This window comes from Bos mutus, chromosome 21 (assembly GCF_027580195.1).
Source record: "Bos mutus isolate GX-2022 chromosome 21, NWIPB_WYAK_1.1, whole genome shotgun sequence".
Classification (NCBI taxonomy): domain Eukaryota; kingdom Metazoa; phylum Chordata; class Mammalia; order Artiodactyla; family Bovidae; genus Bos; species Bos mutus.
In genome coordinates this window covers 6,237,602-6,256,434 of record NC_091637.1, presented here as the reverse complement: position 1 = coordinate 6,256,434, position 18,833 = coordinate 6,237,602, and the positions used below count along the sequence as shown (strand labels likewise).

At 35.1% G+C, this 18,833-nt stretch overlaps 1 protein-coding gene across 11 annotated transcripts in view; it reads left to right on the top strand.

Moving 5' to 3' along the window:
* MEF2A (myocyte enhancer factor 2A) overlaps positions 1–18,833 on the top strand; it is a 180,783-nt gene that overhangs the window by 109,195 nt on the left and 52,755 nt on the right. For 9 of the 11 annotated variants that reach the window (XM_070358430.1, XM_070358433.1, XM_070358427.1 and 6 more), the window contains one exon: positions 3,439–3,642. In XM_070358430.1, coding sequence (XP_070214531.1) covers positions 3,439–3,642 — 204 coding nt within the window. Of the gene's footprint in view, positions 1–3,438; positions 3,643–9,216; positions 9,355–18,833 lie in introns of all 11 variants that reach the window. The other 2 variants (XM_070358435.1, XM_070358436.1) reach the window with 1 other exon arrangement.

Here is an 18,833-nt window from a genome sequence, read left to right as displayed (position 1 = left end):
TCAGCATCAGTCCTTCCAATGAACACTTGGGACTGATTTCCTTTAGGATGGACTGATTGGATCTCCTTACAGTCCAAGAGACTCGCAAGAGTCTTCTCCAGCACCATAGTTCAAAGGCATCAATTCTTCAGCACTCAGCTTTCCTTATGGTCCAACTCTCACATCCATACATGACCACTGGAAAAACCATAGCTTTGACTAGATGGACCTTTGTTGGTAAAGTAATTTCTCTGTTTTTTAATATGCTGTCTAGGTTGGTCATAGCTTTTCTTCCAAGGAGCATGCATCTTTTAATTTCATGGCTGCAGTCACCATCTGCAGTAATTTTGGAGCCTAAGAAAATAAAGACTGCCACTGTTTCCATTATTTTCCCATCTATTTGCCATGAAGTAATGGAACTGGATGCCATGATCTTAGTTTTCTGAATGTTGAGTTTTAAGCCAACTTTTTCACTCTCCTCTTTCACTTTCATCAAGAGGCTCTTTTGTTCCTGTTTGCTTTCTGTAAGGGAGCTGTCATCTGCATATCTGAGGTTATTGATATTTCTCCATATGTAGAGTACATCATGCACAGTGCTGGGCTGGATGAAGCACAAGTTGGAATCAAGATTGTCGGGAATAAGGAGTTCATGATCTGAGCCCCCGTCAGCTCCCAGTCTTGTTTTTGCTAACGGTATAGAGCTTCTCCATCTTTGGCTGCAAAGAATATAATCAGTCTGATTTCTGTATTGACCATCTGGTGATGTCCACGTGTAGAGTCTTCTCTTGTGTTGTTGGATGAGGGTGTTCACTATGACCAGTGCGTTCTCTTGATAAATTGTTAGCCTTGCCCTGCTTCGTTTTGTACTGCAACCCCAAATTTGCCTGTTACTCCAGGTTTCTCTTGACTTCCTACGTTTGCATTCCAGTCCCCTAAAATGAAAAGGACATCTTTTTTGGGTGTTAGTTCTAGAAGGTCTTGTAGATCATCATAGAAACGTTCAACTTCAGCTTCTTCAGTATTAGTGGTTGGGGCATACATTTGGATTGCTGTGATATTGAATGGTTTGCCTTGAAAACAGAGATTATTCTGTCGTTTCTGAGATCGCATCCAAGTACTCCATTTTGACTCTTTTGTTGACTATGATGGCTATTCCATTTCTTCTAAGGGATTCTTGCCTACAGTAGTAGATATAATGATCATCTGAATTAAATTCACCCATTCTGGTCCATAAAGTTCACTGATTCCTAAAATGTTGATATTCACTTTTACCATCTCCTGTTTGACCACTTCCAATTTACCTTGATTTGTGGACCTAATATTCCAGGTTCCTATGCAATGTGCTTTACAACATTGGACTTTGCTTTTACCACCAGACACATCCACAACTGGGTGTTGTCTCCACTTTGACTCAGACTCTTTATTCCTTCTGGAACTATTTCTCTGCTCTTCTCCAGTAGCATTTTGGTCACTTTGTCAATGTGTGGAGTTCATCTTTCAGTGTCATATCCTTTTGCCTTTTCATACTGTTCTTGGGGTTCTCAAGGCAAGAATGCTGTAGTGGTTTGCCATCCCCTTCTCCAGTGGACCACTTTTTGTCAGAGCTCTTCACTCTTACCCATGCGTCTTGGGTGGCCCTATACTGCATGGCTCATACTTTCATTGAGTTAGACAAGACTGTGATCCATGTGATCAGTTTGGTTAGTTTTCTGTGATTGTGGTTTTCATTCTATCTGCTGCGGGGTCAAGTGCACTCTATATAACAGTCCTGGTTGCCAGTGACATGCTGGCATAAGTCCTTTTGAAGGAGGTGGCCATTATGCCATTATCCCTACCATAGTTTGGCCTGAGGCCAAACTACAGGGAGGGAACACAGCCCCACCCATCAGCAGAAAATTGGATTAAAGATTTACTGAACATGGCCCCGCCCATCAGAGCAAGATCCAGTTTGCACAGTAGCCAGTACCTCCCATCAGGAAGCTTCCACAAGCCTCTTATCCTTATCTATCAGAATGGGATGATAGGATAAATAAGCTAAGTTATAATGTCAGGCAACCTTAAGTGTTAGTTAAGATGTATGGTCATCAGTTTAGAAAAACAAGGGGGATGTGGATGTTAGTGTGCATGCACATTTATGTTCCCAGTAATTGTCAACCACTTATATAAAGATAAAGATAATGGAGAAGGAAATGGCAGCCCACCCCAGTATTCTTGCCTGGAGATTCATGGACGGAGGAGCTTGGTGGGCTACGAGCGACTTCACTTTCACTTTCACTATCTAAAGATAAAGGAATAAATGGGCAAAGAGTTGGACACCACTGAGAGACTTTCACTCACTCACTCAGAAAGAGATACTTATATGACACGTATCAGTGCATGGGGACAAATGATTTCGAGGTCCCCACAAGGAGAGTTTGAAAAGTGAAAATGGGTCAGTCGTGTCCGACTTTTGCGACCCCATGGGCTATACAGTCCATGAAATTCTCTAGGCCAGAATACTGGAGTGGGTAGCCTCTCCCTTTTCCGGGAATCTTCCCAACCCAGGGATTAAACCCAGGTCTCCCTCATTGCAAATAGCTTGAGCTTCAAAACATTGGGGGTTTTTAGAGAAGAAAGGAAAATTGAGGAGAGAATGGGAAGCAAAAAAGGACATATCTTCTAGACCCTTGAGTACAGGAGATGTAGTATTTGAAAAGAAACAAAGTAGTCTCTATTTGAGAGGGCTTCAGGTGACAGGTTTCAGTTAGAGAAATATTCAAAGGAGACTTTGAGGACATTGAGGAATTTGCTGATCTAGACTGTGAATTTTCATGGGTGAAATAGAAGGGATTGGAAAGGAGAGGAAGGATAATTTAGATTAGTGAGTGGATGTATTTTGTTGTTTAGGGATTGATGGATTCCCTGATGGCTCAGCGGGTAAATAATCCAGTGCAGTGCAGGAGATACAGGAGATGCGGATTCAGTTCCTGGATTGGGAAGATCCTCTGGAGAAAGGGAATGGAGCCACTCCAATATTCTTGCCTAAAAAATCCCTAGACAGAGGTGCCTGGCAGGCTACAGTCCATGGGGTCACTAACAGTTAGACATGAGCAACTAAGCACACACACACGATGGATTACTTGAGGCAGGACTTGGACCTTCTAATGCCTTCTGAAGCTGGATGGTAAGAGGCCACTAGTTAGCTGTTTCCTTCTCTGGTTCTTTGCCCAGAGTCGCAGCCAAGGATAAAGGAAGCCTCCTCAGGAGACTACTCTGTCAAGCCCTTGGGGGTACAAAATATATGTAGAATTGTAGTCCTTTGGCATGCTGGGAAAGGAGACTCATGTGGAGTATGAAGCTAGGAAGTTTTTTCACCTTTGAAATCAGACTCATTATTAAAAGAGAACTCATCTTCAGGTAGCCTATATTCCAGTACTACTAATAACTTTTAATAAAAATACACTTTTTTAAATTTTCTAGGTCACTTTTACAAAGAGAAAGTTTGGATTAATGAAGAAAGCCTATGAACTTAGTGTGCTCTGTGACTGTGAAATAGCACTCATCATTTTCAACAGCTCTAACAAACTGTTTCAGTATGCCAGCACTGATATGGACAAGGTTCTTCTCAAGTATACGGAATATAATGAACCTCACGAAAGCAGAACCAACTCGGATATTGTTGAGGTAACAAATACATCTAGTGATGCCTGAATTGCAGATAGTAATTAAATTAGATTGCTTTTTATAGCCAAAACATACATAAAAACATATTTTTTCTCTGAATTGTTTCTTAGAAGGATCTAATTATTACTATGTGATGACCCATTTATAAGCATATCTTAATCACCAAGAAAAAATAAACAAGGCTGATACAGTATGTGCATCAATATAATGTAACATTTCATCTGTGATTACTTTTTATATGAGTTTTAGAATTAATCTTGTAAGAAACTGTATCACTTTGGACAGTATGAAGTTTTAGTTTTTTTTATGTCTTAATTATTTCATTACCTCAGTGACTACCCACAATTTTAAACACTAATGAAATGGAAGAATTTATTCTGTTTTGTTTATAGTCCTTTAGTTGTGGGAGGAGGATGGTCCCTTTTTTTTTTTTAATTTCTTTTCCTTCGATATCTCATAGTTCTACCAACCTATTTAGTGAAAATAAAGAAAAAGAGTTGTTTAGAATCATTTTAGTCCATTCAGAAAGTATTTTAGGACAAAACCTTAAAAAGGAGAATCAATATGCTTTTCCCTTTAATTCTTTCCTGTTATAAAAATCTTCTTATAAAAGATAACTTTCTGTGTGTATGTCTATAGCATTTTATACTAGTTTCGTATTTACTTTTATTTTTTTTGTTTATACTTAGAAGTTTTGTTTTATTTTTGTTCAAAACAGGTTTTTTCCCCCACTGCTTAAAAAGACGTCTTTAATTTTGTAATATTAGAAAACTGTTTCAATACATTAGAGATTTCCTTGGTTAAAATACTGAAATCGTGGGAAATGAAGCAAAAATAACCATAAGAGAAGAAATGTAGTCTCAATTTAGGTTTTATTTCAGAAATTGAAATTAAGATACTTGATTGTGTAGGGATCTAATTTATTTGTCTCAACACATTGTTATAGTTCTGAAAATGCATTTAAAATATCTCCCATGTTTTTCTGCCTTAACCATTCCTTTTGGACAGTAATTGATTCTAACTGCCAAAAAAAATCTGATACTTTTATTAGAAAAATCCTTATTTTTTAAATAATTAATTGCTTAAAATGGAAAGTAATAGTCTGATTACAGTTACAGTTAGTCTGTTGCTTGCTGTGCCCACTGCTTTATTTGTGTCTCACTCCCTTCAGGGTCTGTGAAGCTTTTGATCTTGCTTTTGCTGATCACTTAAACTACATGGTTACATCTTTAACTAAACTCCTTAGCACAGTTATGTTTTTATCAGTTGTAAATTATTTTATATCATTTAGCTTTTATGGTAAATCTTATTACTTATGTGCAATATAAACTAGTAGACTCTTTCCTCTTTACGTATCAGAATGCATTTTGAATCGTAATTTTATAGATTAGGGGATCTTGATTTGAGTAAACTTCATAAGAGACTTTGTAACTGGATTTCTTTGAAACAGAAGGTATCCCTGGTGTTTAGTTTAAAATGACATCTTATTTTAAAAAAGTCTCTCTCTTACCAAAAGCTCCACTACCTTAAGTCAAAGAAAAAGAGTTGACCTTAATAAACAAATAGGTATTCAGACTAGTTTCGTTATGGAAGGCAGCCACCTCCTTGACCCTAACTACTCTGCTCTTTCATTGCAGCAGTTTTTGTTCTTGGGTCCTGGAAGTTGAGGGTACCTCACACAGCCTAAAGCTTACTTTCTTAGAGAATATGAAGAATATAGGGTGATTTAATCCTCACATAATTTTCAAATTACCTCAGTCTTCATCTCTGTTGTGGTCAGCAATGAGTGTAAGAGAGTAAATCCCAATCATTTTTTAGCACTCCTCCTATGTTACAGTTTGCTTCAGTATGAAAGAAAATATTTGCAGCTCAATTATCAATTGGCATTTTGATGATTTATTTTTTAATTGAATTTCTTAGACATAAGCAAACATGGATTTTACCAGTAGCTCTTCTTGAAGCTCTGAATTATATAAATACAAGACACATATGAATAAAAGAAGATGCATTGAATTATAAGGGATTTAATTTGTTGCGATAGGATAAAATTATAAAACTTAAGGCACCTTTCTTGTATGTCAGTGTCTTACTGAGTTAATCTTCATAAAACTGGATGATTACCATTGTAAGACAGTCTTTCTTCCACATGTAAAGGTGATAACACAACTACATCCTCACTAGTAGTGCAAACATACTTGAGTTCTTTTTATTGGTTGTAGTGATGGCTTTATACTAAGGGAGCTACCAAGATTGTTGTGAACCAGACTAAGTTAATAGGATAAGAGTAATGACAAATACTTATACAGAGCTTCCTATGGGCCACTTTCTAAGTGCTTTATGAATATCTTAAGTATATTTTTAGAGTATCATTTTACATATATTTTCCTTTTACATATAGTTTTGTTTCAAACAGTTATAGTAATTGGAAGCAAACATTTAGACTTGTGTTTGTTTATTTAACAAACATTTTTGAGGGACTCCTGTGTGCCAGGGACTCCACAAAGTGATTTTTAGATTTCAAAATCAAGCCACAATACTGTTTTTTTTCCTACCTATAGTTCTGTAAACCACTGAAACATACTTTTACCAACTGAAGATTTTATATTAAACTTATGACAAGTTGGTTTTGGACTCTTTGGCTATCTCATGTGGCTGAGTACATCAGCAGTAAATAGAGTCATGAACAGCTTCAAGTGATCTACTTTAGACTGTTTCCTTATGTAGTATAAACAACAGTGAGACTAACTGAAAACTTCATGAACAACTTTCATATGGCCTCTGAAGTCACCCATTTCCTGTTGCATATGATAGTTTTTAAAACTAGCAGGATTTTACTTTCCCCCATATTACTAAAATATTCTTTGACAGAATCTGGAATATGTTAAAATGGAGTCTTGTGTGGATGCATTTCTATTCTATTGGATCTAACACACAGGCCCTTTTGGCATGTACTGTGTAGAAGAGAGGGATGCGTGCCCTGTACTGTTGAGCACATCTACATAGTCTACGAAATAAGGACACACATGAAATTAAATCTAATATGTTTTCTGGGAGTGCTGTAGAATAAATACAATAAAGTAGAAGTAGTTGGTATTTGAATATTGTGATGATAAACATAGGAGGACATGATACATTCATCTACCTTCCAGGTTTTAACCACAGGTATTAAGAACACATATACAGAATGGTGTTTGTATCTTTGCTTTTCTTATTTCATATTAATTACATTTTAAAACTAGTCTCTTAAAATTTTAATCAGTTTTAACATTTTAATCATAGTTGATAAGAATTTTTTTCTTTATAGCTTATTAAAAATCAACAGCATTTATGTATTTTAAGTTGCATTTAGGTATTTTTAAATTAAGGTTTGCAGTGTTGGATATATATATCACCTATGATGTGGTACATTCTTTATTAAAAAATGAGTTTTACTACTTATTACGTATAGTTGATTAAAAAACATCAAAGATATACATTATATCTTTTTATTTAAGTACACAAAAAAAGATGGCAGATTTTGTTTGGTCCTATCAAAGATAGTAATTTAACCGAAGATACAAAGGAAATGTTATGACCCCCAAATCTTCTTTTCAGGATATTGATTTAAAAATTTGTGAACTTTATTATGCAATTTTATAAGAATATTAGATATATCCTAGAGTATTAGAAACTAGAAATGAAAATCACCAGGGTAATTAGTTGCCATTATTCATTCACATGTGTGTATAAATTGAATTTAAACTCAATAAAAGCCTAGACCATAGAATGGTTCTGCATCAAAATAAAAATTATGCTAAAGGAATGAAGTGAAGTAGCAGCTGCTACACAATAAATGCCCAAGATTACTTTGTAATGACATAGCTTTCACTTTGCAGTATTTGCAATAATATTTGAAATATTAGATATTTCTCCATGTAATATATTTAAAATAATGACTTGGTGGCATTGAACATTCAGTAAATAGTTAATGTGGTGATTCAGATCATTGTGCTGCCATTTAAGCATGTAAATACAGAAGCCATGACCATTTGTCTTTCTTATTAATATCTTGTGAACTGTTCCCAAATAGAGGTACTTTATTCATCACAGAATACTATAGTATTTAAAAATTTTCTTTTCACTTGCATTATATATTATTTGATCTTCATATCCAAGGTAAGCTTTTTCAGAAGCAGAAATTGAGACCAGAGTTAAATGACTTGCCTAGAGTTGTGTAGCAGTTTAATGGGAAAAGTGGGATTAGAACCTGGGTCTTTAACATTAACTCCTCCCTTTGTTCCCCAGTTTACCAGATCCATCGGAGCTCTGCAACATTTCACCATAAACAGATAAGATTTTATACATATACCAGTAATGTATTAACATATGACAAACATGAGTAAGTTTTCCTCAATAATGAACAGAAAATTAGTGAGGTAATTGCATTTCTCAATGTACTCATTATGACCTGGTACTCTTCCAAGGGCTTTTATTGATATTATTATCTTATTGATGAGATGGTTAGATAGCATCACCAACTCAAGGGACATAAATTTGAGCAAACTCTGGGAAATAGTGGAGGACAAAGGAGCTGGAGCACTGCAGTCCATGGGGTCACAAAGAGTCAGACACAACTTAGTGACTTAACGACAATGACAAAATTATTTTATTGAATCCCTCTAATTGTCCCCATTTCACAGTTGAGGAAATTGAGGCACAGTGATGAATGAAGTAAAATGATGATAATTTGCATTCTGAAGGAAGAGAAAATCTGCTTCTTGAGTCTTAATAGTTCTTCCCTGCTTTAAAATTACAACAGAATTTGCAAATAATATAGAAAGGAGGATAGGGCATCAATATAAGATGCTTTTATGAATTATTAAATACAAACAGCTGGTAGCAAAAGTAATCATACCAGTGATTCATGCTATTTAAAATCAGTGGTTCTTAAAGTGTGATGCCTTGACCAGAAGCATCAAGATTACCAGAGAACTTGTTAAAAAGTTTTGAGGTTCCAACTCAGACCTATTGCATCAGAAACTTTTGAAATGAGACCTGAGCATTCTGGTATTAACTTGAATCAACTTGTCCTAAGTGCAGTGAGACTAAAACTTCAAGTTAACATGCAGTCTCTCGGCAGTGGTTATCCAGCTTTTAAAATATTTTTATCCCTAAGACTTCTCTGAAATAATTTCAGTCGTGAGCAAGCATAAGTCATAATTTTTAAGACCTTCTAAAGAGTAGTTCAAGATAGTATGCTGATATTGGTGTGAATTGCAAACTGTTTTTAATGGGTGACATTTTGATTTAATTCTATATGATTATCAAGTGCTTCTTTGAATGTATTTAGGGGATCTGGTGGGGATGTGTGGGGAGATGGACTCCAGTTCCTCAGTTGAGCAAAAAAGATAGATGACTTTTTCTCCTGAGATTACCTAGCTACAGAACTGGAGGTGCAATTATGTTTAGGATTTCTGACAGTATTATTACATCCTCAAAAAGTCTCTTTGAGCCCATCAGTTTTTTCTCCCCATATTACAGATGAGGAATGGAACAGACAGGGAGTGTTTAAGAGGCTTGCCTAATGTTTTACAGGGCTGCAGTGGAGCGGCAGGGAAAGGGAAAAAATAATGAAACATCTGAAGACAAGACAAAGCTTTCCTCCACCTCCAGCCCCCTGCCCTGCTCTTTTATTCTAACAGAGCCTGAAGCAGCAGGACGGTGATGCACAGGGTGAGGCCCCCAATCCTCACGGCCCTCCTCTTCCACCCACATGTCCTGCGCCATCACCTCACGCAGCAGTCACCGTAGCTCCTGCAGTTTTGGTTTTACTATTTTCATTTTGCTATGTATTTGAATATTATTATTTATCATACAATTATTGGTTTTCATTTATGTGCTTTTTATAAGGAATTGTGCATCTCTGCGTGTGATTTTATTTTCTTGAAGTCAGGTTTTTCTCCATCAGAGATTGATGTTACTGAAAAATAAACAGGAGTTCATGTCATGGGTGGAAAGGGTTGTGATATATATATACATATATATCACTTCATAATACAAATCACGTTTCTGTAATGTATTTCTTGTGATTATTGATAAATATCTTTGTATCCTTTTTATATCCCTGTGTGTCATGGGTTGAGTGTTTCAGTGCTTATGATGAGATAAATTGTTCTGTTTTCTCGGGAAGTTCTTCGATACATTGACCGAATTTTTGACCGAGGAGGGAAGGAAGGTACAGAGAATTGGGAGAAGAGTGGTCAGAAAAAACTCCCTCTAGAGGTGACACCATCACCTGAGTCCTTTAAAGGGTAGGGTTGGAGAGAGAAAGGGGGTTAGAATCAGAAGAAAGGTAGGCTGGGTGGGACAGCTTATGTGAAAAGTAGGAAATGAAGCATAGCATGCTTATTTTACAAAGTTAAAAATCAGCTAAGAATAGCTGTAGTGTAGTGTGAAGAGTGGAGACAGCTAAAACGTGAGAAGTAAACCAGATCCCAAACAGATGTATAATACCCTTGACTCCCTTCTGAAGATCTGGGTACCTGTTGAAAGAGCCTAATAAAGCTACCTGAGTTTTACTGAGTCTTGCACTTCCCAAGCTGTAAATTTTTAGAATTGCCTTATAATTTTTTTGAAAGGGGTTGAAGAGAAGTGAAGAGAAAAGGGTACAAGTATTGGATGTAATGCATTATTTCTTCATTTTTTAATTTATCAACTGATGTTTATCATACTGTATATGAGACATTGTACTGGACACTAGGAATATGGTGATAACTGGACATATTTCTCTGTTTCCCTAATAGGATTATGTGTGGCTATATTCTTATCTTACCTCAGAAGTCCCTTTGTTGGATACATTTCAGTATGAATTCAAGGCACTTAGAATTCTAAGATACTGATGTTTACCACCAAATATTAACCATTCAGCATATAAACATTATATCACTATTAAAGCTAGAAGCCTATTTAGAGCAAAAGATGTAGAGTGCTTACCATATTCAACAATGATATGGGTATGCCTGAAAAGCAAGATATATCTGCCGGGGTCCAGCCCCGGCTGATCCAGGGTATTCGAAGGAGAGATGGCATCGGCGACCTATTTATTTAAATATTCATCAAAGATATAAAGAGTAATAGAATGAGGATAGCTCAGTCGGCATATATCTATAGTCTTAAGTGATATTTCAGTTATTTTATATAAAGATAGCTAATACAGACATTCAGTTAAAAAAAAAACTGGCCATTCATTTAAAATTAAGAGGATAACTATATATTATATTTATTGGTGCACAAGTAATTGTGGTTTTGTCGTGTTGAAATTTACCTTTGATATTGGAATACATTCTTAAATGTGGTTTTGTTATATATCATTTTAATACACATTTCTTACTCTTTTTTTTTTTTACTAATGATTTCTTATTTCCTGTGTATTTTAGATTAGGGAAATGATGTTAGAAAAAAAGCAAATTCAAGGAATTTTCTTATTTGAGTTCAAAATGGGTCATAAAGCAGTGGAGACCACTCACAACATCAACAATGCATTTGGTCCAGGAACTGCTAACGAACATACAGTGCAGTGGTGGTTCAAGAAGTTTTGCAAAAGAGACAGTAGCTTTGAAGATGAGGAGCATAGTGGCCAGCCATTGAAAGTTGCCAATGACCACTTGAGATGATCATAGGAGAAGTTACCTAAGAACTCACTGTCGACCATTTTACTGTCGTTTGGCATTTGAAACAAATTGGAAAGGCGAAAAAGCTCAATAAGTGGGTACCTCATGAGCTGACTGAAAATTTAAAAAATGGTCGTTTTGAAATGTCATCTTATTCTGTGCAACAACAGTGAACCATTTCTCAATTGGACTGTGAGGTGCGATGGAAAGTGTATTTTATATGACAACCAGTGATGACTAGTTCAGTGGTTGGACTGAGAAGAAGCTCCAGAACACTTCCCAAAGCCAAAGTTGCACCAGAAAAGGTCATGGTCACTATTTGGTGGTCTGCGTGCATCTGATCCACTACACCTTTCTGAATCCCAGCAAACCCATTACATCTGAGAAGTATGCTCAGCAAATCAGCGGGATCCATAGAAAACTGCAACACCTGCAGCTGGCATTGGTTAACAGAATGGGCCCAATTCTCCTCAACAGCGCTCGTCACACATCGCACAACCAACACTTCAGAAGTTGAATGAATAGGACTATGAAGTTTTACCTCATCCACCATATTCACCTGACTTCTTGCCAACTGACTACCACTTCTTCAAGCATCTCAACAACTTTTTGTAGGGAAAACACTTCCACAACCAGCAGGAGGCAGAAGTTGCTTTCCAAGAGTTCCTTGAATCCCAAAGCACAGATTTTTATGTTACAGGAATAAGCAAACTTACTTCTCATTGGCAAAAATGTGTTGATTATAATGGTACCTATTTTGATTAATAAAGGTGTATTTGAGGCTAGTTATAATGATTTGAAATTCACACTTCAAACCACAATTACATTTGCACCAACCTAATATTTTGAAGTTATTTTTGTAGCTCAGTCCTGAGAGGAACTCAGTTTTGGAATCTATAGAGTCTGAAGAAAGCGAGATATTTTCTTGGAATAGATAGTCATAACTGTACTTTTTAATTTACAATTGTGCAATCAGTGTTGTACCTATAAACAATTCCAGTGGTAGTGTAAACTGCTTATATAAACAGTTTTGAATGATAGTATGCACATACATTATAATTATCTAGGTTTTTGTTTGAGGGATTGATTCATACCTTTAATGTATGCTTTAATCCTTATGTATCCTAAAGCTGTTCTAGCACACTGGTATGTGATTATATTTATTTATTCAAATAATATTTCTAGTAGTTCTTATTTTAGTTCATTAGCACTAAAGTACCAGAAAGTAAACTTTTAATACTGTTTTGAAAATGTTAGTGAATAATTTTGGTAAATAAGCTATATGCTTGAGTCTTCTTGAATGTATGAATGCTTGATTATTCATATTGGAATTTACCTCATACTTTAACAGAGAATCTTTTTCTGAAAGATTTTGCTTCTGTACAAATTTTCTTTGCATATAACTGGTTAGTTATTTTGTGGCAATTTCTGGACTTGACTTATTTCTAGAATCTGTCTTAACTTCAAAAATATTTATGTTCTACGAACAAAACTTGGAAATATCAACTAGTATTTGTATAGGAATTTAAAATTTTTGCTTGCTTCTTTATGCCACCAGTGTTCATACAGAATTACCTCATAGTATTAAGTAATTAGAATATTGTTATTGCTGTTTTCCACATTTGTATAGCTCATTAAGTTTTTAAAAATTGCTCTGTTACTTTGAAGAGTGAAACCTACCAGTTACGTTCCACAGGACAGTAGAAAGTTAAGAGTTTAGGTAGATATTTAGCTGTTTTGTGAGATGTGTTATTACAATTCTCAAATACTATCATTTGATATTTTTCTTAATAACAATTCAGATATAATTAGTATTATAACTAGCATTTCTTGGATATATTAGCTACTGAATGATTTGGGGTATGCACATAGAAAAAAATCAATATCTGTTTCACATCATACACAGAATTTCTGTTGAATAGAGAGTTTGTGTAGAGGAGTAAAAAAGGAAAAACAGATTGGAAAACAAATTGGGTATAGTTGATGGAATGTCTTGTATTCCAGGCTGTGACATTTGACATTTGTCCTGTGGTCATTGGACAGCTGTTAAAGGTATTTAAAAGTCTAAGTGGTCAAATAATTGTAAGAATGATAAGCTGGAAACAGATAAAAGTTTATAGAAATAGACTGTTACCTCATCTCTTAATTATGATAGATTTTTAGCTATGTTGAGATTTATATGATGCTATTCCACTTGGTTTGAATGGGGAAGTAGGATTAAATTGGGGATTTAGGCTGTGTTCTAATTCACACATTATAAGTTGGATTTATCCCAGGAATCAGGGTTGACTTAGCAGAGTATCCTATTATTATAGACTGAAAGTTTTAATATGTCCATGCTACATAAATAATCCATATAGAGTCAAGGAAATGCCAGTCAAGATCCCAAGGAATTAATTTTTTCAAGAATTCAAAAACTGATCCTTAATATATAGGGAAATTCAAGGGGATAAGAAGATACTCTGAAGAATAGCAAGATGAGAAGCTTTGTATTACAATATATTGAGACTAATGTTATAGCTATAGTAATGTGGCATTGGGACAAATACTAAATATATGAGTGAAGTAATAGCTCAAAAAAAGAACCATGCACATAATGTGGTATTGCACGTCAAAGGGGGAAAGAACCAACTCTTTAAGCAGTGATGCTGGGATAATTGGATACATATATACGGGGGAACTGTGAGATTGAACCTACCTTGTATCTTATACAAAATTGATATCCTGAAATATTATCAACCTAAATGTGAAAGGCAAAATTGTAACACTTCTGGGATATAATGTAGGAGAATATCTTCATGATTTTTAGGTAGGGAAGGAATTCTTGTACAAGACATAAACATTACTACCATAAAGGATAATTGTAAAGGAAAAATGAATAAATTTGATTTTATTAAGAACCTGTTTTCATCCAGAGGCAAGTGTTAAACATGTCACAGAATAGGAAAGGATTTTTTTTCAACAGTACATAAAAGTGACAAAGAACTTACGTTGATTACAAGTAAAAGAATGACTGTAAAGCGATAAGAAAAAGACAACTCAATAGAAAATTGGCAAAGTCCTGGAACACTTGGCACCTCACAAAAGAGAAAATGCAAATGGCCAGTTATTTTGAAATGTGTTTCATTTTCTTGGTAATGAAGGGAAAGCAAGTTAAATCTTCATTGCAGGTAGAATACGTTGATACAACTACTTTAAAAAATTGTTCAGCATTATCTAGTGTGACGATATCATTTTATGAATTAACAATTCTGCTCTTAAGAATATACCCTGGAGAAGTGTGTGCAGATAAACAGTAAACTATGTCTTCAAAAATGTGTATAGCTCCATTTTCATAATAGCTAATAGGTTGAAGTAAAAGTACAGGAAGATAAAAGTACAGGAAGTCGACACCACAGACTTAGGATGGTATTACTATGGAGGAGAGAGGGGAGGGTTATGTGATTGAAGGAGATACACACGGTTCTGGTTCTAGTGTATTTTTTGACCTGATTAGAATTACTGTTGTTCACTTTTAATTGTTGAATTTTATATAAATTTTGATGCACCTTCTATTGGTAGTGGTTTATTCACTAAGTCGTGTCCAACTCTTGGTGATTCCATGTTCTATAGCCTGCCAGCCTCTTCTGTCCATGGGATTCTCCAGGCAAGAATACTGGAGTGGGTTGCCATTCCCTTCTGCAGGGGATCTTCTGACCCAGGAATCAAACCCAGGTCTCCTGCACTGTAGGCAGATTCTTTTACCGACTGAGCTACGATGGAAGCCCTTTTATGTATTATGTCCAGTTTTTAAAAAACGTTTTTGTTTTCAAAGTGTCTAGGAAGAATAAGTATCTTTCAGAATTGGAAACAATTATTAAAAATGGAAAAAAGGAGAACTTTTCACATTTAAAAACAGTTCTAAAATCTAGTTTAAGGTCCTTGGGATTTAAGACATCATTCCATAATTTTAAGCACTCATATATTCTTTATGCTAGAGGTGACAAATTATCCCTTCAGCCAGTGTTTATGGAGTTGCTTAGTTGTTTCACTGAAATGTGATTTAAGGTGGGTGATAATATTGTGGATTGGTATAATTGATGAGCTCATCGTACATTTTAAAACTCTGTGTATATACCTTTTGAGTACTTTTAATTCCCTAGTTTCACTTCTAGGTGCTATGATTATTACTACTTTGGAATGGAATTTGACAGTTATCATTATGAAATTGAGTGTGTCAAAGAATATTTTTAATTCTTGGTTGACGGTAGTTAAAAATACAGTCTTATCTGACAAGGGCTCTGTTAAACAGGCAGTACAGACTCCTGAATCCAAAATTCATTATCATCTAAAAATTCCAGAAAATACCAGTCCTCTGGGATTTTTATCAGTTTTTGTTTCAGACTCCACATGATTCAAATGTTTATTTAAGTATATTTACAATGAACAATATCCTGAGTCCTAGATTTCTTCATTCTGTGAACAAACACCAAAGGTTACAGTGTGTATATATGTATTAAGGCATATATATTTTATATATATCTGCATCGTGTATATGATTTCCATGGAGAATAAATGTTATTTTTATTATATCTGAAAGTTTAAATGTTATTTTTTGCTGATGAAAAAATATAAGCAAAAGGAAATCTATTTAAAGTTAGCTGCCTCTGCCTAATTTATAATTCTTTTTGAAATATGTTTCTGTTTTAAAAAAAAAAAACCTGAGATATCCAGAAAAAAGTCTAAAACAGCATTGTTCTTGCCTCCTTGGGTTTCTTTTTCCTGGTTTCTGTCTCCTTTTTATTCTTCCCTTATTCTTGCTGTCTTCAGTTTCACCAACAGATTTAGTAATGTAAACCAGAAAGTGACAAGCAAATGTTCAGGGCCAGCCAGACAGTGTTTTATATACCCAGAATTCTAAAAGTGTTTCTTTGAACTTGAAAGATCAAGGTTGTGAATACTTTATAAGTAGAACAATAGAACATGTGACTTTAAAGATCTTTGTTGGTATATATACCATTATTTGAGTAAGTTTTTCCAAGCTTGGGATCTTTTTGGTCTCAGTTGTGGAGGCATTAGCCAGACTTGCTTAGGAGACTTAGATGACTTAGGTAAGGAGACTATTAACTAATGACTCAAAGAATTGTGACAGGTTTTTTCATCAAGGTTCTTTGATTATAAAGAATAGGAATTCATTTGAAGTGACTCTAACTAAAGAAGAATTTATTGGAAAAATATAGGCAGATGGCACCCAAGTCTGAAAGGAATACCTGGCTTCTTTAAGGCCTGAAGAGGAACTCTGTCTCAAAGTTTCCATAGTCCCTCATCTCTGCCACCATGGCTAGTGTGCAAAAAGACTCTCCTGAAGGCACAACTGATGGTCTTCATGTGAAACTAATTGATGTTCTAGGTTCTTACACAATTAGCCATTTTTGTAACCAGAACATAATTCCCAAATTTTAAAGAAACTTAAGTTATGATACTGTCTTGCTGATGCTTTCTCAGTAGTATAAAAGATTTAGTGAACTATGGACCTTTGTCTCAGTGCTAACATAATTTTTTTAACAGGGTTGATCCTCTATAGATGACATGGAGTTTCTCTTATTTAAGAAAAGTATGACTTTTGCTTTTTAGACCTCTTGGTTTATTCTTCAGTGTTCTTTATTCAACATAGATCCAAAATAAGAACTTTTGGCTGTTAGTTGATTATAGCTAAATGTACACTTAAAATGAGAGGTCTTCTTGCACTACCAGTTCTAATCTTTCCTTTCCAAAAGCCCACTGGAGAGTATCCCAGAAGCTTTCAGAGTCTAGATTGTTATTAGTTGAACTTGCATATGAAATTATAGTTATAAAATTGTATTTTTGTGATTCAAATGCAGTCAGCTGTCAATAATTTCTGTGGATCAACCTAGTACAAATTAATGTCTGTGAATTGCCTTATATTATTGCTAAAATATAGCAAATTCATAACTTTATGTTTTAGAAAACATCTGAAGTAACATCACATCATCCTGGTCTCTTCTTTGCTATGTAGTTTTTTTTATTGTGCAGGTATTAATAAACACATATTTCATGTGTGTGTGACACCTTGTTTGTCTAGACTCTGAAAATGTAAAGCAGTCTAGACTTCAGTCTTTGAAAGTTCATACATTAGTTGAAGAATACAGAAAATATGCAGAAGATAAGTAAATACAATGTTGCATATGTTACATGAATGCTCTAAAGAGTAAGTGCTCTTACAATTTCAGTATATGAAGCAGTGGGGAAAGAAGGTCTCATGGAAAAATGCAGTTTAAACTAGGCCACAGTGAGCTTATAAGATAGTCATACAGATAAGAGAGAAGATAGGGTTTCAAGCAAGTGGGGTGACATCAGTGAGGGATTTTTATGACTGTAAGGAGGACAATAATTTTGACTACTCTGGCTGGGTCAGAAGTTTCAGGGAGCATAAAAATGGGAAAGGAAAAAAAGGCTTTTAGGTAACTCGCAGTTAGGATAAGGAATTTTGATTTTGTACTCCACATTTGTTATTTCAGGAGGGATGTAAGATGTATAAAACTACTGGGGTTCAGGGAGAAAATAATAGAAATTATATTTTATCCCAAGATATGTTTGTTACTATTTTAGAAGATTGACAGTCATTCATGCTTATAATTTTTTCAATGTATGCATATATTGGGGACTGTGCATGAAATATGTTTACAGGTGGGGTGGGATAATCTAAAAAGTTGAGAGAGTACTGCTTTTAGATCACCGAGAGCCATCAAATGTTTAAAACAAGGGTGACAGACAAAGTGATATGGAAGAGAACTGAGTCTGTAACAATTTATGGGACAAATGAGAAGGAAGAGAAGTAAAGCGAGGTATAATAAGAGGCCAGGTATAAAGCAGCACAGGCCTGCATGAGTATGGTGGCAGTAGAAATGGAATAATGTATCTACAAAATTTGGAATTCCACGTTAATGTGGGGAGAGAGCAAAGTGAACAGCAAGATTGCTTGCTGTGTTGACTAGAAATAGCTAAGTCCAAAGAGGAGATGTATTGATACTTGATAAAAGGTAATAAATTCCATCTTGATTAAATTGAAATAGTGATATTAGCCAAATATCCAAATGAAAATGTGCATTCGCCACTTGGGTGTATAGTTCTTCAAAGTTTCAGAATAGATTTGGAAGAAGGTACAAAATCATTACTCTCACCCAACTATAAAGTGAGCTTCAAGTTACTCTTCATTTCAACAAAACTGATTTAATTAATACCAAAACTGAGAAGAAAACATCCTCTTACTTGTAAGTTTAATTTGGGCATATATCCTGTGTGGAAAGTTTAGATATATTATAGGGATTCCTTCTCCCTGGAAATGCTTATAGGCAAAACACTACCTACTCTTTCCCCAATAGCTTGAATTTTACTTTGGCCCTCGTAAGCTTCAGATGGAGAAGGAACCCTGTTTCGAGAGAGTCTGTGGTTTGCATAATTATCTTTTAGATGATTATGCTCTTAATACTGTTGTATGAATAATAATTTCATTTATGAATTGTCACAAAAATTAAGGATTAT